Source organism: Mixophyes fleayi, chromosome 2, assembly GCF_038048845.1.
Source record: "Mixophyes fleayi isolate aMixFle1 chromosome 2, aMixFle1.hap1, whole genome shotgun sequence".
NCBI lineage: Eukaryota > Metazoa > Chordata > Amphibia > Anura > Limnodynastidae > Mixophyes > Mixophyes fleayi.
In genome coordinates this window covers 153573277-153600384 of record NC_134403.1, presented here as the reverse complement: position 1 = coordinate 153600384, position 27108 = coordinate 153573277, and the positions used below count along the sequence as shown (strand labels likewise).

The following is a 27108-nucleotide window of genomic DNA, read 5'->3' as shown; positions in this document are numbered from 1 at the left end:
GTATACTGCAGTCTGTTCTATATGTCTATGTACGGCAAGTACTCTTTAGCCAGAGTGTGCGTAAACCCAGATTCAAATAGAAACGTATCTTGAGATACGATTTGATTTGAATACGTTCAGACCTACACACAAGTTTTGTTCTATTTTTTTTCAAAGGCAACTTATGTGTAAGTTGCTTGAATCAAGCCCACTATGTTCCTGTAGAGAGATTCCAGCTTGCACTCGCACTGTGTCCCAGCACTACAACAGTCTGTAATGGTAAGCCTAATCAAGCTGCAGTAAACTGTTAACAATACATACCAAACCTGTAAACTAAGCAGTTTCCACTGTCATACCTTCCAACCACGCCTACTTTCTGATAAAGCCCCACCAGCATTCCTTTTGCGTTCAACAAATCAGAACATTCCCACCAAAATTGGGTCTTTTCGGAGGTATGCACTCTTAATCACAATTTAAAATAAGTTAAAGGTAATCCATCTAAATATCATTTAGGCAAGTGCTTCCTCTGCTAGCACATTATAACTAGAGTTTAGAATTATCAACCAAATGAGTTCCTGTACCAATATCCTGTTTTGCTGCAATAGGTCATAATTTAAAGTGACAGTCTACTATAAATTATTCTGGGGGTGGGCTGGATAATAAAAGTCCAACTTTACTTGTTGCTGCACCTAACAGTACACTAGTTGCTGTAATGCTAGACTGAAGCGTGAGCTCACATATTGACAGTAAAACTTTCAAATAATAAGTGTACTTATAGTACTGCTTTATACTTTGATTAGCATTGTACATCCTGCTGCCCAGTAGATGTGTGTGCATAAGCCGGCCATTAGTTGCAAACTAGAATTTGGGATCTAGATTCTGCTTGAGATCATACTGTTTTCCTATTACCAGCCAGTAAAGTTTTTCAGCAGTACTCCCAGATAAACAGGCAATCCACAATCGGGTGGAACGAGGGAGGCTATAATATTTTGACTGCTATTTCTATGCAGCAGCCAAGACTTCAGCAGATTTGTTCCACTTTGGTACAAACTAAAAAAAAAAAACAAAAGTAAAAGTTATCATCATATATGTTAATCCATACACTAAAAGTCTAAATTAATACATCACCCCAGAATTAACCTCTGCCTAATAATGACTATTCTTTGATTGGGTAAACAAAAAATGTATTTTATAACTATTCCATTTATGTTTTATACAGATAAGAAGCAGGAACTCAGATGTGATTAAACTCCGCTCAGCTGCTGAAACTGAATATAAAATATTTACAAATGCTAATACAAGATTTAAACAGTAACCCCATGATCAAAGTCAGGAAACACAAGTCATCTGGTGACAATGACTGTTATGACAGTCTCTCTATTTGTAGATTTTAAAGGAAATAAAATTTGGTCATCTGTTTTGCTATTTTGGAACAATATTGCGTAACTCCCGACTTTAAGATATCCTTAATTAAATGGTGGGCTTTATCAAACCAATACCACAGGGCCAGGCTGGGCTGGGGGTCAGGGGGCATCTGCCCCCCAGGCCGGTCCCATAGTGGGCTACCTTGGGCTGGGTCACTGGGACACCTGCATTTTTTTTCCTTTAAAAACATTCCTAATAGGCTGCTGAGTCGAGTCTTGTCCACAGGCCTAAAATTTGCAAGCCCTCCCCTGCACGGATGAGGGTTCTGTATTGTACTTGCAAAAAAAATTTGTGTATTAGTAAATTCCTTTTTGTCACTCAAAAATGTCAAAACGGTGCTTTATAAATGAACCAACAATTGATAACCTGCCACAAGAAGGGGTGAGACCACTCTACACAAGGCAAGTGGCCATGTCTGCAATGCCTCAAGACCTACCTCTGGTACCCTCACGTTGGGACTGTTTAAACTAAATAGGAAAGTTGGGAGGTATAGTAATCTACATCCATGTATAGATAAGACAAAAGTATAATCTTTTCATATCATAGATGCAATATGTAGCAGCTTCATTAATGGGTCATATACATTGTGTATATATACATAAAACACATTCTGCTTGTGTTCAAATAACTGACAACTTTCGCTAAGCTCCGCTTTTATAACTGCATATGTTCACCAAATATCATTAAGTTTGCGATGGTATAAAGTTTGTGGAGCCTCTACTTTGCGAACACATAATCCAACAATTGTAACATAACAAGGTGTCACAAGTAAACCTCACATAGAAAAGGACGGTAGACATGTGATACGTGATAAGTCTTTAGTATCTTGTGCAAACATCCTCAGTGCTCACAAGCAAATATACTGAGGAAGCCTTGACTAGTGAAACGATTTGTCCAAAATTTGTATGAATATCCTCAACAAACCAGATCAAATTCCAACAAAACTGATTATGGTGTCAATTAAAAAACACCACTGAACAATCACAGTAATATTTACAGAAAGAATAATAGCAACAGAAATTGCCATAGAAAACGCAATGAAAGTGTAACCAGTTCCCCGCTCGATCTTCCTGTACAAATACCACGATGAGTAATGGGTTCAATTTAGTATTATTTACTGTATTGTACTTGCAAGAAAGATTCATGTTGACAAAAGATGTCATTCCATTAGAATGCGCAAAGGAGGTATCATTTTAAAATATAACATTTAATTTATAACTTTTTAAAAATAAGTTCCATTGTTGTTCAGCAAAATATAAAAATAGATAGAAAATAAGGTTATAAGTGATCAGAACAAATTAGTAAGTGTTTTAAAATTTTCCAAAATCTTTGTGAATTTTCTTATGCCTGATATTGCACTGCAAAGTACTTAGTTAGTATCTATTATTACTTACTGAATCATAACTTATCCTACTTATTTGATTATAATGACCACTATTAGAATCTCAACGGAACATAATCAGAAGGTTTCATATAATTAGTAAATTACTTAAGACATTTCATATATATTCCTATTGTCAGTTAATATGCTCTTGTCTGGATATTACACTATAAATAATTTTAAAATTATCTGTAGTGCATGATGGAGTAGTCGTTTCTGTGTATGTTTTCATATGAGAGCGTTATAATTAGGATTCTATAACGTATGGTTAGATATCCTTCACATTTATTATAGACATCTTAATTATATTGTATATGTTTGAAATGCATTCCTTGTGTTAAATAGTTAGCTTCATTCATCAAATGAGGGAAATAGAATTATGTTATCTGGTATAATAGCACTGCAGTGTATTTAAAGTATCAGTAATTTACTATTTGATACCTTTGTCTTTCAGTGTTACTAACCTGTATTACATTTTCAGAGTGGAACCACAGCTCCATTACTGTACCTATTTATCCAGTTCCCCTTGATTTGCCTGATATAATTGTTGGTAGCTGGTTCCTTATTTGTATATAGGTGTTTCCTCAGTATTTAATAATTAGGATATTTGAGTATAAATAAGTTACCTTTCTTATAGAGAGTCAAAATGTTAAATAACGGAGTAATAGCTCATCTCTCTCATCATTCATTCACACTATGAATGTGTTTCAAGCAAAAATTACTAACTTGTGCGTGGGGCCTCTATCCATATCTGTAAGTTTCCCTGTCTTGCTAATAAGATTGCAGTTCAACCCATAAAAAAGATAGCTGGATACTAAAGTATTTTACTAATTGGCTTGATGATCGTTATTATTCAGACATTCACAGGACTATGGCTATGCCAACGCGTGTTTTACTACTTGCTTTTTAAAGGAAAACATAATAGTTAGAGAATAGTTCTGGCCTTTAGACTCATAAGGATAGCACCTTTCCTATAAGATATATTACATTTATAGTGTTGGTCCATAAGGGAAAAAATGGAACTAATTTAAATAACACAAATAACTGGTGTGGTTGACATTCTTTCCCTTTCCCTTTTCTCCCTTCTACCATTTGTGAATCAAGTAATAATTGTAGTAAATGCCTTTCTTCAGCTGGTGAGAAAGTTGTAAAGTATTCAGAAAATATGTTTTATTTCAAGTGTGATAGATAATTTGGTATTTTAGAAATAGCTCTATTCTTCATTAAACACGACAAATGGGTGCAGGGTGGGGTTGCTCAACAACGGATATGCTAAATTAATTGCCCTATTGCACTTGCACCAGATTATTTTGCATTGGAATATTATCAAAATAGATTGGAGCAGTGGACAGATTTAGCCATATTTGCCATAGAAACATGTACATGTCTCTGTGCAAGTGTATTGTCAGAGCATGTCCTAAGTGCTACTGTAGGAATGTTAACTTAAACACAATGGGCCTGATTCATTAAGGGAAGTTAAGTAAAAAATTGAGTAAGTAGTCTCCTGGACAAAACCATGTTACAATGCAAGAGGTGCAAATTAGTTTTCTATGCACATAAGTTAAATACTGCCTATTTTTCATGTAGCACACAAATATTAACTTTAAATTTCAGTGTACAAATAAGCTATCAAGTATTTGTGTGCTACATGAAAAAATAGACAGTATTTAACTTATGTGCAAAATAGAAAACTAATTTGCACCTCTTGCATTGTAACATGGTTTTGTCCAGGAGACTACTTACTCAATTTTTTACTTAACTTTACTTAATGAATCAGGCTCAATGTCAGTTATCACCCCAAAATGTCAAAATACTGAAATATATATAAAAATGAACAAATACTTGATAACCCCAAAATGCACTTAATTCAAAGATTCACAGTAACAATACAGTGTTTATACTGTGTAAATTTAAAGAAAGTTAACATTTTGGGAACAATAAGCCATGTGTCCATGTACTCCACCCACTCATCAATCACCTGTACAATATATGTGAAATGGGTATAGTTTTTTTTTTTTTACATTTTCAGTTGATCCAGACTTACTCCAATAAATAAATCAGTAGCTGGGGTTCAAATTTATTTTAATAATGTATTCTAAATAGTTCATATAATTGTATGTCTTACAAATGCCTCTAAAATAAATAATGACTGGGGTTGGTCTGGGTGTGGTTAAACAATCTTTCTTATTGAAATACTTTATAGCTAGGATACTAAATGGTTTATTAGATTTCTCTTTTTCAGGGAAATAAATGATTTTGCTCATATATTTTTAATATACTTTATTCTAACCATAAAACGAACTTATTTTATAACTTGTTTTATAAATGTCTCTTTTTTTTCTTATATAAATAGAGCAATAGGTGTAGTTGAAATTATTTCAGTGCAATCATTATACTCATTCTAACCTAAATTGTCAAAATAGGTGTAAAGATAAAGAACTTGTTATCACTATAACAAAACTATTTGCCGATATTGCTATGAATAATAAAACCTTTAATTTTTTTTCTCCACAGGTGTTAACGCCAGCACAGATCAGGTCAATCTGCCATGCTATCCTGGAATCTGGAAAACAGTATTCCAGGAAGAAAAGGAAAACATTCCCACTCATGTATTCATACTATGGGACAGAATACCTGGGTGAGGCAAACAACTGATCAGCATCACAACATAATTTCCCCAAAAATAAAATTACCAAAATGGGCAATCTAATGCTCCAGTCCCTGCAGTTTCTTATTGCATTGTAATGCACCAATAAATTACTTTGCATCATGAAGACTGCATTGTTACATATTCCATTCTTACCTCAGATATTCCATATATGCTTTAAATAAAAACAGACCTCAATACCACATTTCTTTACGTATGGCTGCAGGGGTTAATTTTAATTTCGCTACTGGCAAATGCAAAAATGCTATACAGATAAAATCAGAGAGTTTAGTCTACATACAAAAACCAAGGCCAGACAGTTTGACAAAATCCAATATTCTTTCCGTATCAGGATATTCTCAACTTGGCTATCTGTTTATAAAATTATGTCATTTGACTTTACTATTTACCTTTTCATTTGGTGCCACCAAAACAACGGCACACCTGGATAGCATTAATGTGTCATCGATTGTTTATATGAAATGTAGGATTTTTTTAAGTAGTAGTATACTGTCCTGATTGTGTAATTTCTGATATTGCAGGAGCAGCACATGGGCTGTCTTCTATACTACAAATGCTTCTGTCCTACCAAGATTACCTTCAGCCAACTGACCGAGACCTTGTTTGGCAAAGTGTTGACTTCCTAGTAAATCAGGAACAAAACTGCAATTGGCCACCAGAGCTTGGAGAAATGATCGAGCGAGAAAATGAACTTGTGCACTGGTGTCATGGAGCCCCTGGTTGGTTACTGGATTTCTTTTTTTATAATGTAAGATTGTGATTATGTGTGTCCTTAGCATTAAGTGTGTTGCACACCCACCTATAAAACACAATTTACTTCAGATCAATTCAAAGGAATTTTAGTTATTATATTTCGTCAAAACTTAGCCCAAAACTAAAAAATGTAATATAGCTCACTGACCTGCTGTCCCCTGATTCGGTAAGTCCAGTGGTGTCTCCAATGGTTCATGCAGGATATTTCTTAATTTGCTGCAGGATCATCAAGGACCTTCGTCAACTTACCTCACCTAACCACCCAAAACTAAAATTTCTGTTTTGTGTGGAGATATCTTTTTAGAATGAAGGTGCTACTAAAATATAGTATAACGATTGTAATCACTAGTTAAAATGCATCTTCAATATGGGGTACAGTTTTGGTCACCTCATTGTAAGACATAGTAGAACTGTAGAGTGTTCAGAGGTGGGCAATCTCATTTATAACGGAAATATGTTCAATTAGAAGCATTACAAACACTAGGGAGTATATTTACTAAACTGTGGGTTTGAAACCGTGGAGATGTTGCCTATAGCAACTAATCAGATTCTAGTTAGCATTTATTTAGCACATTCTACAAAATGACAGCTAGGGGTCAATGCCATATTAACTTGCAGTTTGTGCCGCTATTCGCCGAGCTTGCAGAGAAAATTTAAAGCGGCAATGGCTTTAAAGGCATTGTTTTGCCTTTAAAGCCATTGCCTCTTTAAATTTAATTTAAGTTAATACATTTACTCATTAGAATCTAATTGGTTGCTATAGGCAACACCTCCATTTTTTTTAAACCCACAGTTTAGTAAATATACTCCTGGGTTTGTTTGACAGAAATGCACCTTAGAGGTGACCTAATCAATACATGTGATTATAGTTGAGGTCCATTTGTTTAATAAACTCTTTCATACCAAGGGTACAGAGGACAAGCGGTCATTAATTCCCAATGGATAAAAGATGTTTTCACCATCAGCATAAGTAGGAGTTCTCTAATGTAATAATTACATTATTTAAAGATGGATTGGATGGATGCCTCTGTTACAAGTCGTGGTATCTGTTAGAGATGAGCGCACTCGGATTTCTGAAATCCGAGCCCACCCGAACGTTGCCGATCCGAGTCGGATCCGAGACAGATCCGGGTATTGGCGCCAAATTCAAATCTGAAACTGAGGCTCTGACTCATAATCCCGTTGTCGGATCTCGCGATACTCGGATCCTATAAATTCCCCGCTAGTCGCCGCCATCTTCACTCGGGCATTGATCAGGGTAGAGGGAGGGTGTGTTAGGTGGTCCTCTGTCCTGGTAGATCTCGTGCTGTGCTGTTTAGTTCTGTGCTGTGCTGTTTAGTTCTGTGCTGTGCTGTGTTCTGCAGTATCAGTCCAGTGGTGCTGTGTGCTGTGCTCTGTCCTTCTGAGGTCAGTGGTGCTGCTGGGTCCTGTGCTGTGTCCTGTTCAGTCCAGTGGTGCTGTGTCCTGTGCTCTGTGCTTCTAAGGGCATAGTTATTTCCCCAATATTCCCCTGTGTTTAAAAAAATAAAAAAAAGTTATTTAAAAAAATACCAAAAACTAATTTAATTTTTTTTTAATTACCACAAAATTTGCACAACCAATCCTGCAGTATAAGCCCATTGGTACTGCAATATTACCAAGTTCACACATTCAGCAGTAAAAGTCCAGTGGTACTGCAATATTACAAAGTTCACACATTCTGCAGTATCAGTCCAGTGGTGCTGTGTCCTGTGCTCTGTCCTGCTGAGTTCCGTAGTGCTGCTGGGTCCTATGCTGTGTCCTGTTCAGTCCAGTGGTGCTGTGTCCTGTGCTCTGTGCTTCTAAGGGCATAGTTATTTCCCCATTATTCCCAAGTTTTTAAAAAATAAAAAAAAAGTAAAAAAAAAGAAAAAATTAAAAATTAAAAAAAAAATATATAATTATAACCAAATTTACAAAACCAATCCAGCAGTATAAGTCCATTGGTACTGCAATATTACCAAGTTCACACATTCAGCAGTAAAAGTCCAGTGGTACTGCAATATTACAAAGTTCACACATTCTGCAGTATCAGTCCAGTGGTGCTGTGTCCTGTGCTCTGTCCTGCTGAGTTCCGTAGTGCTGCTGGGTCCTGTGCTGTGTCCTGTTCAGTCCAGTGGTGCTGTGTCCTGTGCTCTGTGCTTCTAAGGGCATAGTTATTTCCCCATTATTCCCAAGTTTTTAAAAAATAAAAAAAAAGTTATAAAAAAAATTAAAATAAAAAATTAAAAAAAAAAATAATCATATCCAAATTTGCAAAGCCAATCCAGCAGTATAAGCCCATTGGTACTGCAATATTACCAAGTTCACACATTCTGCAGTATCTTGTGCTACATATAATGGAGACCAAAAATTTGGAGGATAAAGTAGGGAAAGATCAAGACCCACTTCCTCCTAATGCTGAAGCTGCTGCCACTAGTCATGACATAGACGATGAAATGCCATCCAGGTCGTCTTCCAAGCCCGATGCCCAATCTCCTAGTACAGGGCATGTAAAATCCAAAAAGCCCAAGTTCTCAAAAAGTAGCAAAAAGAGAAACTTAAAATCATCTGAGGAGAAACGTAAAGTTGGCAATATGCCATTTACGACACATAGTGGCAAAGAACGGCTTAGGCCCTGGCCCGTGTTCATGACTAGTGGTCCAGCTTCACCCAAGGATCTAAGCCCTCCTCCCCCCCCCCCACAAAAAATTTAAGAGAGTTATGCTGTCAGCAACAACAACAAAACCGCAAAGAACTCTGCCTTCTAAACAGATGACATCACAAATCCCCAAGGCGAGTCCAAGGGTGTTGTTGGTTGTGAACCCTGACCTTCCCATCACTGTACGGGAAGAGGTGACTCCATCCAGCATTTGCAGCACGCCCTCTGCATATGCTGGAAGGATCACCCACAGTCCAGTTACAGATTTGGCTAATGAAGGTGTGAATGTTGTACACTGGGAGGAGGATATTGATGTAGCTGGCGCTGAGGAGGATGTTGATGATTATGATGCAGACAGATACCAAATTGCCTTTCTCAATTTCTATTTATATTCTAGATTATATAACGGCTGAAAAGTTTTCTGTTTTACTCCTAGTGGAAAGGGGATCTGATGCAGACAGATACCAAACTGCCTTTGTCCATTTCTTTGTATATTTGAATTTCTAGTTCTACAGTCTATGCAGGCTGCTTTATTTATATTCAACTACAAGTGTAGGGGGGGGGGGGGCATAGATAGCCACCAAAGTAACGTGGTCCATTTAATTTCACTTTCTAGCTCCACAGTCTGTGCAGCCTGCTTTTTTTATCTTCAAAGTATTTATATTTACAAGCCTTGCAATCTAAATTAACTAGAGGTAGTGACGTGGTAGAACTCCAAAAGGCAGTTTGGAAGCCCCTGTACAAACTGGCTCTATTTTTTAACTGAGTTGTCCCCCCTTCAGTGTGTACTCGGAAAGAGTTTTTAGTGCAGCGGGGAACCTGGTCAGTGAGCGGCGAAGGAGGTTGCTTCCTCACAACGTTGAAAAAATTATGTTTATAAAAATGAATAATCAATTCCTCAATGAAGTACAGCACTGCCCTCCAGATACTACAGAGGGACCTGTGGTTGTGGAGTCCAGCGGGGACGAATTGATAATGTGTGATGAGGAGGAAGTACACACTGTAGGGGGAGAGGAATCAGAGGTTGAGGATGAGGACGACATCTTGCCTCAGTAGAGCCTGTTTAGTCTGTACAGGGAGAGATGAATAGCTTTTTTGGTGTGGGGGCCCAAACAAACCAATCATTTCAGCCAAAGTTGTTTGGTAGGCCCTGTCGCTGAAATGATTGGTTTGTTAAAGTGTGCATGTCCTATTTCAACAACATAAGGGTGGGTGTGAGGGCCCAAGGACAATTCCATCTTGGAACTTTTTTTTTTGCATTATATGACCAATCAACAGTCGTTTGCCATGTTCAAAAAGTAAAACCAAATTTAAACAAATTCAAGAAATTAAACCAAAAGTAAAATGACCTGTCATAATTTAAAACAAGAGGTATTGACGTGCTCTAAAACTACTGTATTGTTGTTTATATTTTATAAACACTACACTTGAAAGCTTGAGTCTTTCAATAAAAAAGTAACTGTCCATTGCACGAATATTTGCAACAGGGACAATTTTAGGGTTAAGAAAGTCAACTAATAACACTTCGACGCTGTCTGTCTTTATAAACACTACACTTGGAAGTTGGAGGAGGTATTGTGGCCCCGGCACCAAATTTACTACCGGGGCCACTCCACTGTGCAGTCCATATTTAGGTGTATCAGATATTAAACAACGGTGACAGTTGATGCCCAATTTTTTAATTATATTGTGGCCTCGGTACCAAATTGTGTACCGGGGCCACCACACTACGCAGTCCATACCCTTTTTTGGTGGAATTCTGACCCGTGGAGGGTTTTTTAATTATATTGTGGCCTCGGTACCAAATTGTGTACCGGGGCCACCACACTACGCAGTCCAGGTACATTTATTGGTGCGAATCATACAAGTTCAGGGTTTTTAATATATATTGTGGTGACCCACTCCTCTACGCAGTCCAGGTACATTTATTGCTGCGAATCATACAAGTTCAGGGTTTTTAATATATATTGTGGTGACCCACTCCTCTACGCAGTCCAGGTACATTTATTGCTGCGAATCATACAAGTTCAGGGTTTTTAATATATATTGTGGTGACCCACTCCTCTACGCAGTCCAGGTACATTTATTGCTGTGAATCATACAAGTTCAGGGTTTTTAATATATATTGTGGTGACCCACTCCTCTACGCAGTCCAGGTACATTTATTGCTGCGAATCATACAAGTTCAGGGTTTTTAATATATATTGTGGTGACCCACTCCTCTACGCAGTCCAGGTACATTTATTGCTGCGAATCATACAAGTTCAGGGTTTTTAATATATATTGTGGTGACCCACTCCTCTACGCAGTCCAGGTACATTTATTGGTGCGAATCATACAAGTTGATGGTTTTCTTATTATATATATTGTGGTGACCCACTCCTCTACGCAGTCCAGAAAGATACCTCGTTGCATCGTTTTGGACTAATAACTATATTGTGAGGTGTTCAGAATACACTGTAAATTAGTGGAAATGCTTGTTATTGAATGTTATTGAGGTTAATAATAGCGTAGGAGTGAAAATAAGCCCAAAAACTTGATTTTTAAACTTTTTATGTTTTTTCCAAAAAAAATCCGAATCCAAAACCTTAAATCCGAACCGAGACCTTTCGTCAAGTGTTTTGCGAGACAAATCCGAACCCCAAAAATAATGAAAATCCGGATCCAAAACACAAAACACGAGACCTCAAAAGTCGCCGGTGCACATCCCTAGTATCTGTCAGGAATTTATTTGATTTCCATTTTGGGATCAGGAAGGGTTTTTTTCTTCCTGTGAGGTTAAATTGGCAACTGTCACACTAGGGGTTTTGATTTGCCTTCCTTTGGATCAACATAATTGCAATTTATGAAAGGTTGAACTTAATAAACCTGTACCTTTTTTCAACCTTACTACACTATATAGCCCTGTTTTCAGTTAATCAGAATAGTAAGTCTATTTAGCAGTCTCTTTAGGTGGAATCAATAAGGGTTTTAATTTATGATCAATGAAACAAAATTAGCCCCACACTTCCCCAATCCCAGTTCTATTTATTTAAGCAGTAACTTAATATAATAATATTATATACTGTATAATATAAAATTATTGTATATATAGATCAGATATCTATGTCAGATCTGCAAAGATGTAACTAGTTGTAACTTGTTGCAGTGTTGGATTTTGTTCTGTGCATACAGTGGGATTAAGTGTTAGATTTGTTTGAAGATCACCACAATTTAACATTATTTCATCAAAACTCATCTGCCATGGCAAAAACTATGCAGAATGATAAGGAGTTCTTATCTCTCTGAGCCCCTGTTCTGCTCTGCTGACCATGTGCAGGGGGGGGGGGGGGGGCATTGCATGTGTGGAACTGGATAATCAGTTTGAGCTTCCATTTCAAGTTAAATAAAAGTTTCTTTTTTGTTTTTGTTTTTTTAACAAAAAGTTTTTATACATATAATTTATATGGTAAATAATAATGACATATATACAGTATGCAGTCTTTTTATTATTGTATGGGGTGAGGTAATAGTACTATACATTTTAAAACTTTTTTTTTGTTAGATTATTTTTTACAGTCTACTAACCCTGTTAATGCCATGCAGATTTGTTATGATGAACAGGCTCACTCTTGCAAAAGCATGCACGGGTAAGCCTGGCAATAAGGCTTTTAGTCCTTCTCATGCTGTGCTTTGTTTCCCAATCAACACAATTTTCCTGTAAATGCGATGACATCAACATGATAAATTAGCTGACAGTTAGTTTAGTTGGGGTAGGCAATACGGGAGAAAATACATTGCTGTTTGTTGTACAACCTGACAAAACATTCTCATAGGTATTTCATTTTGTTTACCCTTAACATGTACACTGACTATGAATTGTTACATACAGATCAATAAATCTTACATGCTTCATTGTTATACCTATGTGTTAGATATTTTTATTACACTGCTCCAATGCCCAGCCAACCATAACAATAAATTAACTTTATTCTGATACAACAAAATAAATACTAGGTATTATAATAGCAAGTGTTCTGGACATGTCTGTTTTCTATTTCATTACCCATCTCTGTCTTTTAGGAACAACTTCCGAACGTACTAGTGCTATTGAGACAGCGGCACTAATATACATTCTGTAAGCATTTACACGTGGGTAATCATACGGAAGGCACCTTGGCATTCTGCTATTATCCTCTCATTATGTGCTATATTCAAATGTACTTCCAAACAGAAGCAAAAAAAAAGGCAAAGTGCAGTGTACTATGGTGCCAATACACCTGCAAATACACATGTAAACTATCCCACAACAATAATAAAGTTATATTTTGCCTCAATTTTGGGACTTTTCACTGGCACCCCAAATATGTAAAGAAACAAACATGCACGTAACCTCACCCCACAAAAAAATTGTATGTTTGCATCTACATAAGGTAGCAGGACAATTACTCATTTGGAGCCTGATTCATTAGTGATCTTATCTTGTGCAAAAGTTAAGATGCTTATTTTTAAGACGAAACAGGGAGATAAGAGTGAAGTTAAGATGCATTTTCATCTTAACTTAAGAAATTTTTCACTTACGCAGTGGATTTTGCTTATCTCCCTTTTCTGAGCATGCAGAGTGGATTTGCTTAAGATAAGCAAAAAACGGCAGATAAGATCACTAATGAAACGGGCCCTTGATGTTAGAGACACAATGACACAGGTCAGGATTGCATTCTCACCTTATAAAAAGTTTATACATGTATATGATTTCTTTTAAGATTCTATGAATACTCAACGTCTGTAATGAATCGTTTTTTAGATTTGCCAAGCTAAACATTGGAAGTTATTTTCCCTATAAGCAGGAGTTTCTCTGATGTATCACAGTGTGGTATATCTTCATGTCTTCACATGTGCTAACTATATACAGTATTAAACTGCTGCTTATAAAGCCTGTCGAAGTCAGCAAATTGGATAAAGTCATTTCAATTAAAGTCGAGCAAACTTGGTTGTCTTTGTCTGAAAAGATGCGTACGGTACGCATCGACGTACAAGGGCACGCTACGGCGTGAAAGGGCGTGCGCATCCACTACACGTGGCAGCAACAGTAATAGGTCTTTTACCATACATTCGCACAAACACGCATACTTATAAAATAGTACACATTAATGGTAGTTGCAACACATAGTCAGTTATGTCGAAATATAGTAGTATTTATATGTTATTATTAGAGTTACATGCATATTAGTGAAATACATGGAACAGGTTGAAGGAATCATATCATGTGTGGTATCATAATAAACCTCTTAGCATTTCCTTCTGTTTGGTTCACTCTGCGAGGGAATCGTAGAGTGCATACACAAGTTATGAATAAAAGGGAATTATGAACTACTTAAGACTAAGGAATCTTGGCGGGAAGAGCCGAGCATACCCCCTGCAGAGATGACCCCCTCCTTTGGATTCCTTAGGATGAACTAGCCAATGATTGACAACCCCTTGGACCTTCCTGAGACCTGGACCAATAGATGCAAGCTATACCATCTTCATTGTATTACTGTATTTCATTGTGTATATAAGCAGCAGCTTCACATCCAGTGTTCAGACATCTTGTCCCCAGACTTCAGGATTGAATGCTGCACACTGGATCCAGAGCCCCTGCGATAAGTAACGGCTGTATTTATTACTACTTCGCTTGAGCATATTATTATACTTATTGCGAATAAATCTTTGTGCGTTGGAAACACAAATCGAGGTTCGACAATCATTATTGGTTAGCGACAATACGCACATAACAAGCCCTTTATAGTTCTAAAATATTATATCCTTTCTTGTGCCTCTGTAGGTATTGCTTACCTTTTTGCAAAAGCATATTTACTCTCAAGAAAGCCATGCTTTCTGGACACCTGTATCCGCTGTGGAGAACTGACCTGGCAGAAGGGCCTGTTGAAGAAAGGACCTGGTATCTGTCATGGAGTTGCAGGCAGTGCCTATGTATTTCTATTACTATACAGAATTACAGGCAACTCAAAGTACATCTACAGAGCACAGAGGTTAGTGACACAGAAGCATCTGTCGGCATTATCTATTGGCATGCCATGACATTTTGCTTTTGCAGGGGTGAAGCATTGAAATTACATTGAGTAAGATTAAGTATAATTGTAGCCTACATAAAAAACAGAGATCTCACTCACCTTATTTGTTTGACTAAAATTAGTAGATCACTGTACTGAGTTCACCACTTTAAATTCCAGCTATGTTAATGATTAGCAATGTCCATTTAGGTTATTACCTTTAAATTATGTACTTTTTTTCTTACATATCTGAACATGGACATACATGTGGACACTTGGGTGCAAAACATTCTCTATCCCAGTGCTCTGATCCCCTTTCCAGAAGCTCCTTCCTAAACTGACAGTTCAGGGGCATTCCATCGCCTTATGACACCCAAGAAACAACCTGTACTGCTACCACTTCCACTGAAGCTTCAGTAACCAGCCGCACACTTCGTTAGGAGCATAGAAACTGACCCAGTCAGTAGAATGGAAGCCTATGAGTCACCATACTCTTGTGATTGAAGATAGAAATACAGTTATTGCAGAGTATGGCTAGTGGCTGGAGAGTTAGAGGAGGTGGGATAGTCAAGTTAGGGACAAGGAGGCCAAATGAGAGCTGCATCTCTGCAGGTCCTAGGATTCTTAAATGTGGTTGTCAACTGTTACAGTCACATAATTCCTTGTTTTGAAGTAATGATTTCCAGATTTTCTAAATTCTTTTTTATAATGTTCATGTTTTAAAAACCTTTTGATATTTTGTAGATCTCATACTTACAATTTATTTTTGGAACATGCACAAACATTGCTTTATTGTACCATTTTATTGCTTAAACATATGCATTTCTTAGCACGTTGGCTTAGTGGTTAGCACTTCTGCCTCACAGCACTGGGGTCATGAGTTCGATTCCCGCCCATGGCCTTATCTGTGTGGTGTTTGTATGTTCTCCGGGTATTTGCGTGGGTTTCCTCTGGGTGCTCCGGTTTCCTCTCACACTCCAAAATCATACTGGTAGGTTAATTGGCTGCTATTAAATTGCCCTTAGTCTCTCTTGGTCTGTGTGTGTGCATGTTAGGGGATTTAGATTATAAGATCCAATGGGGCAGGGACTGATGTGAATGAGTTCTCTGTACAGAGCTGCGGAATTAGTGGTGCTATATAAATAAATAGATGATGATGATGAAAATGTATTTTTATTTATAAGGCAACATTTTTTCTTGCATTCAAAAATGTCGTATACATTTTAATGTGTCAATTTTTTGTAATTCCCATTTTCTGCAAAAGATGTTTGCATTGTTACCATTTCTATTTATTTAAAAGCTAGAGGGAGGTCACACTGCATAATGGAGTGCAGTGCGCTCTCCCTCCTGTATCTGTGCAGCCCCCTGGCAGGTTGGAAGGCTGTAGATGTAGTCCTCGAAACAGACGAGGTTGTACATCACTGACCTAACCCTGATATGGAGGCTGGAAGAGGGGGGCTGTATTTGCTTAATTAAAAATAACATGGTTAAAAGGAAAATAATTCCATAGTTCATATAAAAATCCAGAATTCCTTAAAAAAACTGAGTAAAGATATTTACATCCAATTTAAAATGAGCCATGGGTTAGAACTGATTGGCTGAAAGAGAGGCATGGCCCCCATTACACAGCATGTGCTTAGTGATGAGCCTAGGAAGATACTCCCTTCAAAATCTAGGACTGGTCCTGGGAATTATGGACAGCTGACAACTACATACAACAGAAAACAAACTTAGGTATATTGATACATTAGGATGTGTGGATAATCAGCATGGTAATATATCACGAGTCTAATCTCATCTGGTAGTGGACCAGTGGGTGGAAATTGCCTCAAAGCTTTAAATGTGGGAAATTACAGCACTCACCCTCTGCTATAGCATGCCATACATATGGTTTTATGTTTGTTCACTGTAATCCTGATAAAGCTCAATATTGTATTCAAGTTAATAACTACACCTATTTTCTTCCTTAGATTTGCAGAATTTCTGTCTTCGGATGAATTCAGAGTGGGATCATGTACTGTGGAGAGCATTTACAGTCTCTATGAAGGCTTGTCAGGAACAGTTTGCTTTCTGGTTGATTTATTGCAGCCAAGCCAGGCTGAGTTTCCACTTTTCAGTGTCTTTGTGTAAATCATCATTGTGCTGTGATCAAGCCAACAAGAGGTATTCTGCAGGTTATCCCAAAATTCAGCATTAATGCTTCTGAGGAAAATCTGTCTGTTTAAAATTAATAGAGGGACGTTTTTCTGTTTATTTGCAAATACAATTTTAAATCTCTTGCTTTAAAACACACAGGTGACAACAATGTATTAAAATATTTCGCCTTTAATACCATGTTACCCTTGTCTATAGCAAGGGTGTGTGGTGCCCAGGGTAAGACCAAAATTTGCCCCACCTCATCCCCTTCAAATATTAATTTTGAAAAAAATCTGATTTTTATTTTCACTTTTATGGGGAAGAAAGGTTGTGGGATACAGAAAGCAAGAGAGGAAAGATATATGAGTACAGCAACGATAGTGGCATTGTGTGCCAAACAAGAAATCAAATAGCAAGGGATGGAAAGTGACAGACTCTTCAGTCAGGTCAAGCAGCACATACATCTATACACAAAAATACATATATATATATTGTAGTCCCTGACTCTCTCCTGAACCTCCCAGCAGCAAAGTATGTATTGTGCTGTGCACTCAGGATCATTACATCTGATGAGGGTGAGGCAGAGTATCTCTGCTTGTCAGGTGATGTGACATCGCATGATTGCAATGACAGCCAGCGTCCTGAAGAATGCAACATGCCAGCATCAAAGAATACTGTCTGGAAGCAAAACAGCTGTCAGTGTCAACATCAATGAATTATGTTACAGGTAGGCTTTAGGGATAACAAAAATATCTTCACAATACTGATATTCAGAAATGTTGGCTGAAATGTTCTGTAAAAACCAATTACACGTACAATATGCATAATGTACAGTATCAGGAGATTGTGCATAGATAACAGGCATTTAACATATAAACCAATTAAATATGTATGAATTTAGCCACAACAGATACCCTCAACACTGTATAGAAGCCTTTTATGGCACATTTATTTCTAGTCACCATGCAATAGACAATGCCACACAGTCAAGCCTGCAACTGTTTTGCCAGTTTATTTTCTTACCGTAATTAATATATCTTTATGTAAATATTTTTTCTTCTCAACCTACTTTCATTATTTTGACTTTTCCAAATATTTTGAATGAAGGATATATTTCCTCCTGTACTGTACAGTCCTATCCTATGCTTAATAGTAGTAGGGAAAATCCTCTATGAGACCAGGCATTATATTATACACCTTGTTTGAAGAACTTGTATCAGCTTAAAACAGGTACATGAGGTAATTACAAACATAGATCACATAGAATCTAGCCAAAGACAGCTTTGAACCAAAACAGGACTGCTCCAAAAAGAAGGCTTAAAAGAAAGCCATTTGGCAAATATATTTTAAGTCTATGACATCGGTGTGCTCAACTGGCAAATTAATCTGCTGTTTTTGTTATAATCTTTTGTGACTATTGGATGACTATATTTGTGAAAGGTACTCTAAGGTTTTCCAAAAAATTGTTTGGGAGAGTGCTAAAGCCCTAACCAATACAGTAAGGGTCATTTAAGGACTGCAAAATCTGCGGATCTGCAATGCTTCATTTTGTGCACAAGTTCAGCTACTTAGCCACCAAGCACATATCAATGTGCATGCGCAGTTCATGGACTTTGGTAACACCAACCTAAATTCAATCTATGACTAGTTTTATGAGTTGGCGGATGTTCTGGGAAATATGCAAGTAATAGTATATGGGCGACACGGTGGCTAAGTAGTTAGCACTTCTGCCTCACAACGCTGGCGTCATGAGTTCAATTCCCGACCATGGCCTTATCTGTGTGGAGTTTGTATGTTCTCCCCATGTTTGCGTGGGTTTACTCTGGGTACTCCGGTTTCCTCCCACACTCCAAAAACATACTAGTAGGTCAATTGGCTGCTATCAAAAAATTGATCCTACTCTCTCTGTCTGTGTGTGTGTGTGTGTGTGTGTGTGTGTATGTTAGGGAATTTAGACTGTAAGCTCCAATGGGGCAGAGACTGATGAGAATGAGTTCTCTGCACAGAGCTGCGGAATCAGTGGCGCTATATAAATAAATGGTGATGATGATGATGTGTCACATCAAAATCCTACTTAGTACCACTTAAGGGTGTCCCCCTACATTAATTTCAACTTTTAAAGTTTTCTTTACTGCTCAATTAAGCCTCATTGATGGTTTATAGTAATCATGAAATTGAGTGGACATTTAGATTGTTGCATCTGTGTGTTTGAAGATCTTTATTACATTGGTCAAAATGCACCTATAGATATACTTTCCTGCAGATGTTCATCTGCATGGTGCAAAATGCATCCCATTATAAGAATAGGGAGGAAAACTGATCTTTGTGATCTCAGTGGTGGTGGAGAATTCAAGAGCTATTGTGGGGAGGGAATAAACTGTCTACCCTTTCAAAAAGCAGGAAAGCCTCTGCAAATGCACCCTTTCCACCCCTTACCTCACTTAAATGATCCCATCCTACAAAATCAAATATCAGTCTGCGCTTAACAAGAAACATCAATGTCCACCCGACTTCTAACATGTGCAGCCCAGCAGACTTGCACAAATAATAGTTTCATTGCGTCACAAAACAGCATTTGCTCTGTGCTTTAGCACTTTTGCTGTCCACAAAGTACCTTAAATGATGTGACAAAATAGGTGTTATATTTGATGCACCATATGTATTTGGCTTGGGAAAGCAAGAAGAGATATATTCTGAGGGGTAAATTATCAAACTGCGAGTTTGAAAAAGTGGAGATGTTGCCTATAGAAACCAATCAGATTCTAGCTGTCATTTTGTAGAATGCACTAAATAAATGGCAACTAAAATCTGATTGGTGCTATAGGCAACATCTCTACTTTTTCAAACCCACAGCTTGATAAATTTACCAATAAGTGTTTATGATATTTGATGAAATATGTTTATCAGATAGATGAACAATTGGGACATTGTAGATATAGTGTAAACTCATTTTAGGGAAAAATCTTATAAACCCTGCACAGTTGGCAATTTTGTATATGTAACACGTGTAAATGGACAGGTTCCCTATAATTTAAATACACTTCAGAATGAAAGTACAGCTTTTTGTAGCTCTTTAAAAGAATTACTGTCATGTTCTTCAATAGATTTACAACATTCCTTTGGTTTTCAGCAGTAGTCTTGTGAATATAAATAATTATTCACTTTAAAGTTCAGACACAAATACAGCTCTCAAGCTACATCAATATCTCATTCCCATCTCTTGCTTTTGGCCCAGATATATAGGTACTGTCAGACACAAGGATTGAATGCTTCAATAGACATTCAGACTTGAATTTATTGCTCGCAGGTGACAAGACAACAGAAAAGGATATTTTTTTAGGTGAATCTTTTGTACTTGCTTCTGTCACCTGTCCACAATGTTTCATAAATGTCCATTATTACAGTTATATCACTTTTGCCTTAGTTACTAAAATAGTAACAATTAACTAAAAAAAGACTGAAAGCATTGCACAGTATACAAATAAATTGTATGCTTATAGTTGATCTGCCAGTCACTATTATTAATGCATTCAGCTGATGTGGAAAGACACACTCCATATAGAAAATAAATATAGCCCTGTGTATGCAAATACATAGACTGTAGCTGTCAATTACTATTGTGCAGGCTACACTGAAAGACGCCAAAAGTATGATGAACTGCAGATGTGTCTGCTAATGTGCAGGAAATGACAATAACTTTGATGTTCATAGAATGCATTACAATAATGATGCAGGCAGCAAAAGGAGTAACAGCTAAATAGAAGATATAGTGATGGAAACAACAAATCAATAAGGGATGTAATTGTTAGGAATATTCCATTTGTATAGAATTAATTTCAATCCTGTTGACATTGAATTAATTGATAAAATATAATTGCGGTACTTTTGTAGCTATCCAAAAATAGGAAAAAAAATTAATGTGTCCTTGTACAATGAACAATTCAAATATAGCTACTTAGATTGTAAAGTTTTTCCTAAAATCAGAACTAAGATTCTACATTCTGCATTGTTTAAAATCTAGAAGTTATAAAGAAATATGTCATTTGCAGGTTTGAGTCCAATGCAAGAAATAATATAACAATAATCAAGCTATAGCTACATAAACTACTGAAAAAGCCAATTGTATTAATAATTGATCACAGTGCAATACTGAAGCTCAATCTAAGTGATTTAAACACTTATCTCAAGCTTATAAGATTCTAAAAGGTGCCCAATCCAGAATGATTGGATCCTACATTTCACACCTAGTCACTTTTTCTCCTGTTCCAATTGACAGACAATAGACCCCAGTCAGATGGTAATCATTTATAGTTCATATTCATACTGCAATTTGGGACTGACAAAACTGAAGCATGTATGGACACTTTTATTCCCTAAGAAACATGAGCTCCATTTCTTGGCAAATAAAGATAAATAAATATATTTTATTTTTGACAAACAGGTGCTCTAGTGTTTTAAATTAAAGTGGGATTCATAACCTGTAGCTTTGACATAGATATACTATATGGACAAAAGTATTTGTCCACACCTGTTAATTATTGAATTGAGGTGTTTCAATCAGACCCGTTGCCAGAGGTGTCTAAAATCAAGCACCTAGCCATGCAGTCTCCATTTGCAAACATTTGTGATACAAAATGGGTCGTTCTGAAGAGCTCAGTGACTTCAAGGATGGTACTGTGATAGGATGCCATCCTTTGCAATAAGACGATCCATGAAATCTTATTCCTGCTGGATATTCCACGGTCAACTGTAGTGATATTATTAGAAAGTGGTTGCGTTTAGGAACAACAGCAACTCATGAAGCAGAAGATCACGTAAAATCACAAAGCGGAGTCAATGACTGCTAAGGCGCATGGTGCATAAAAGTCGGCAACGCTCTGTTGATTAAATAGCTGAAGACTTCTGAACTTCCACTGGCATTAACGTAAGCACAAAAAGTGTGCAGCAGGAGTTTAATGGGATGGGTTTCCATAGCCGAGCAGCTGCATGCAAGCCTCACATCACCAAGACCAATGCCAAGCGTCGGATGGAGTTGTGTAAAGCACACTGACACTGGACTGTGGAGCAGTGGAAACGTGTTCTGTGTACTGACAAATAACGCTGTTTGGCAGTTAGATGGGTGAGTATGGGTTTGGTGGAGAACGTTACCTGCCTGACTGCATTATGCCAACTGTGAAATTTGGTGAAGGAGGGATAATGGTATAGTGCTGTTTTTTATGGTTTGGGCTAGGCCCCTTATCTTCAGTGAAGAGCAATCATAATGCTTCAGCATACCAAGTCATCTTGGACAATGCTATGCTTATAACTTTGTGGCAACAGTTTGGGGAAAGCCCTTTTCCATTCCAACATGACTGTGCCCTAGTGCACAAAGCAAGGACTACAAAGACATGGTTTGATGAGTTCAGTGCAGAAGACCTTGACACAGAGCCATGACCTCAAACAAATTGAACATCTTTGGGATGAAATGGAACAAAGAATGCGAGCCAGGCCATCTCGTCCAACATCAGTGCCTGACCTCATAAATGCTCTACGGAATGAATGGGCAAAAATTCCCACAGAAACATTTCAAAATCTGGTGGAATGCCTTCCAAGAAGAGTGGAAGCTGTTATCACTGCAAAAGGGGGATCAACTCCATTCTAAAGTATATATATTTGAATACAATTACTTTACGGTCCCTGTTAGTGTAATGGTCAAGCGTCCAAATACTTTTGTCCATATAGTGTATGTTGTAAAGTTTTCCATAGATAATTGTGCACAAAAGGTGCTGTAACCAATATCAACATTAATAGAATTGTAAATCGAATTGGATTGACAATGGCAAAGTTAACAAAATGTATCCCCTTCATCCTACCAAGAGTTCTGTTAGTGAGCACTATGCACCATTCAAACCATTACTATTTATACTATACTTAGCAGAAGCATACAATCAAAACTTGGCAATGAACCCACATATTTTAAAAGAAGTCACTTCTACACATTATACCAGAACATGGACCCTACACAAAATACCATTGTTGTTATTATTATTATTATTATTATTATTATTATTATTATTATCATTGATAGGTCAAGTGCCACAGTGCCCCTCAGACAAACACTGGGAAACAGGGCGTACGTAAAACTGTATCTACAGTTAGAAAGGAACGGTTTGTGCTTTTAGTACAGAAATAGTTGATATTAAATATGGTGTTTTATTTTTTATATATGTCTCTACTTTACTATTTAAATAGCTTTTACATTGAGGACTTTTTTATGATATAGTATACCAACCTAATCATCATTATTTTGCTATATGTACACAACTACAACAATTAAGTACGTGATTAGATATATGTGTGCTTTCTGTATGAATCTCATGTGTTGTGTATTGTATTTTTAGATGATTGTCACATTGCTATGTATTGTATTATTTACTAGCACTTTATTATTATTATTTTCTTTTATTCATGGAGGCGCCACAAAGGTTCTGTAGTGCTGTACATAGAGAGTGGGACAAAACAGAACATGACATATTCAGCTGAGAACAGGTGCACAGGACAAAGAGGTAAAAGTGAAGTCCAGACCAAACAGAAAGTGGGAAAGGGATGGAGTGAGGTAGGGAGTGAACTAAAGGAGGCTGAACCTGTGGTTTTAAGTACTTTTCTAGGATAGGGGGCGACGTTGAGGTGACAGAGGAACTTATTTGACAATAGCAGGACATGAGTAGCACACTCAAATCACATGAAGGACTTGTGACAGTGACACAGTTACCAAATGAAGTTGCTGTTATTTAATTTAAAGCCTGCACACATGACTGTAATAACAGGGCGGACGAAGCTGTCAAGTGGGCAGCAGGTTTAAATAATGAAAACCGACAAATTCATGTTTTTTTGTTTTTTTTCTAAATGATAAAACGCAAAAATTAGTTAAAATGTAAGATTTGTGTTCCCTGCAGAGAAAGGCAGTCTGGAAGGCGAAGGGATGTGATCAGGAGTCCTCTGGACTCCGGAGAGATGGACAAGGTAGGCATGTGGCTTCCAGAACGTATCTTCCAGTCCTAGCTGAGGCAGCACATGGTGTGACCCACCTGGGTACAGAAGGTATGTGCAAGCTGGTAAGAGCATACTCGTGTGCACCAGACTTTTCTTCTTAAGTTACTAGGAAGGCAATGCCATGTCTTACTTGATTGAGGAAAAATGTTGGAAAACAATACCAATAGAGCCACCCCACACCCCTCCTACAGATGGAGTTTTTCCAGGTAAAACAAATCAACTCCATCCAATTGCCACCTTGCAGGATTCTTAATTATATACTGGTGTCCGAAAGTAATCTATATCTGGGTAAAGGTTCATTCAAATGTTTCTAATAGTGCTGTGTCATACTCAGGATTTTTGTTAGTAGATATGGTATCCTTAGGGTTATATAGAAAGTGATAGGGTTATTCATTCTTACTGGTAATAACTTTTAGATAATGAGTACAACGTATGAGCAATGATAGTAAGTTACATACTCTTTATCAACCACAAGCCAGTGGGAAAATGAAGTAAAACTGTACTATCTGGAACAAATTGAATAGAGTGATAGTTTAAACTAGATTGGAGTGGCCGGAAGCTTTGGATACTAGTCCTCCCCACTATCAGAACAACTCCTAAGCCGCCTCTTAACCTGTCACCTTTGCAATACATTTGACTTTTCCTAAGAGAATGTCTATAATGGAGAGACTTTTCAAGATCTGGTAAAGAAAAGCAAATAGTGAGACAGCAACAAAGGACGTTCGAAACAGAGCCGGATTTAGACCTCATAGGGCCCTAGGCAGGATACTGTTTTTGGGCCCCCTCCCTGAAACAATCCATAGCACTATATTTTTGCAGCCTACCATATACCCATATAGTTACGTAGAAGTAAAAGCATGTTGTCACTCACCGGACTGTGAGTGCCATTTCCCGTGTGTTCAGGAACCGTGGCCGTCCGCCATCCTGAGGGTCTGCGCATGTGCAGCCCTTATCAAACCTTCAGTACCTGTTGCTTTCAATTGATTGGATGATCAGGCAACCCTCCCTATTTAAACCACTTGTGATCATTACCTGGTTGCCTGATCTTGGAGTCTCATTCCCCATGAGCCTCTGAAGTTGTTCCTGTGTTCCTCGTGTATTCAGCTCCTGCTGATTCCTGTTTACTGCTATTGTGGCTTCCAGACCACTTCAACTCTCCTGTGTTCCTCGTGCCTGCACTCAGCTGATTCCTATCTGCTATTACTAACGGACTCCTGTTCGTTTCAACTCTCCTGTGTTCATCGTGCCTGCACTCAGCTGATTCCTATCCGCTGCCTCCGTTACTACTACAGAGCTCCTGTTCACTTCAACTCTCCTGTGTTCATCGCCTGCACTCAGCTGATTCCTATCCGCTGCCTCCGTTACTACTACAGAGCTCCTGTTCGTTTCAACTCTCCTGTGTTCATCGTGCCTGCACTCAGCTGATTCCTATCCGCTGCCTCCGTTACTACTACAGAGCTTCTGTTCACTTCAACTCTCCTGTGTTCATCGTGCCTGCACTCAGCTGATTCCTATCCGCTGCCTCCGTTACTACTACAGAGTTCCTGATCGTCTCAACGCTCCTGTGTTTATCATGTCAGCTCTCCGCTGCCTCCGTTACTACTACAGGGTTCCAGACCGCCTCTACTCTCCCGTGTTCAGCGTGCCTTCTCTCCGCTGCCTCCACCTCTACTACTGGATACCAGACAGCCTCAACTCTCCCGTGTTCTTCATGTTTCCAGTTCCACTTACTACTGCTTCCTGAGTATTGCTTCGTTGATTCTGGATTACCTGCCGTGCGCTGCACCAACCTGATTACCGCTTCCACCCTCCAGTGGTCTCTCCTCCTGCCGGCCTTCAGCCGTTCAGGTATCCCTGCCCATCTCTCTGACAGCCTGCTCTCCTGAACCGCGGTATGCATACTTTCCATTGACTTTGCTTTTGTATTGCATATCCATCTGGACTGAGTTGTGTTCTCCTCCGGAGCCTCCTATCCACTCAAGCTATTGTTACCATTGACTTTGTTTTCTATTGCCTGGATAGCTATTGTGACTTTGTATACTTCAAGCAGTTCTTGTCAGTTATCGTTGTATTGTGGATATCATCGTGGGATCAAGTTCTGTGTGCCCCGTGTATACTCTGCTTTACATTCATCTATTCGTGCCCCTCCTCACATATATATATAGCAGTGGTACAACTTGCTTACGCAGACCACTGACTCCTGTTCCCTGTGACACCAGTTTCAAGTATCCTCTCACATAAGCAGTGGTACAACTTGCTATACGCAGACCACTGACTTCCCCGTTACCTACTTCACCTGGATTCCATTCCTTCACTATAGACAGCGGTACAACTTGCTATACGCAGACCGCTGACTCTCACTACCTCCTCGCTACTCCTGGACATTCCTCCTCACTATAGCAGTGGTACAACTTGCTATATGCAGACCACTGATTTTCCTCACGTTTCCTTGTCCATCTGGTTCCTCGTGTACATTCATCTACTCATTACCAGTTGCTGCTAGTCATAGACTTTCCTCGAGCATTCTCTCACCATCTGCTGTTTCTCCTGTTCCGTTGTCACCCTGCTACCAGAGAACCATAGTACCAACTATATTACTCTGGTAAGTCCATCATCTGGTGATATCCTGGGCAAAGACTCCTAGTGCCCGTGACAGTAAGATCAGGCCATGACGGACCCAGGTGCGGAACCTACAGCTAAAGAGATGCTGCAGCATCTGGTTACCCGTATTGAACAACAGGATGTTCGCCAACAACATTTGCTGCAATGTTACCAGGCGTTAGCATCCCAAAGAACGTCTGTGCAAAATATCACAGCTACTGTTGATGCTCCTGTGCCTTCCTCCGTTTCCCCAGTGCCATCCCAGGTGTCTACTGCTTCCACGCTTCACCTGCCTACTCCGACAAAATATGATGGAGACCCCAAAACATGCAGGGGTTTTCTAAATCAATGCTCAGTTCATTTTGAGCTTCAACCTCACAATTTCTCTACTCATCGTTCCAGAGTTGCCTATCTCATTTCCTTGTTTTCCGGACAAGCTCTC

General features: G+C 38.3%; 2 protein-coding genes across 2 annotated transcripts in view; one reads left to right on the top strand and one right to left on the bottom strand.

The window, feature by feature from the left end:
• LANCL3 (LanC like family member 3) overlaps nucleotides 1–17186 on the top strand; it is a 28966-nt gene extending 11780 nt beyond the window's left edge. Inside the window, 4 exon segments of the mRNA XM_075198059.1 lie at nucleotides 5300–5423; nucleotides 5975–6172; nucleotides 14669–14876; nucleotides 16868–17186. Of these exon segments, the coding sequence (XP_075054160.1) occupies nucleotides 5300–5423; nucleotides 5975–6172; nucleotides 14669–14876; nucleotides 16868–17027 (690 nt within the window). The 3' untranslated portion in view covers nucleotides 17028–17186.
• The window catches only part of LOC142141621 (uncharacterized), a 939875-nt gene that overhangs the window by 379297 nt on the left and 533470 nt on the right, over nucleotides 1–27108 (bottom strand). The gene's annotated exons all lie outside the window — the stretch shown is intronic.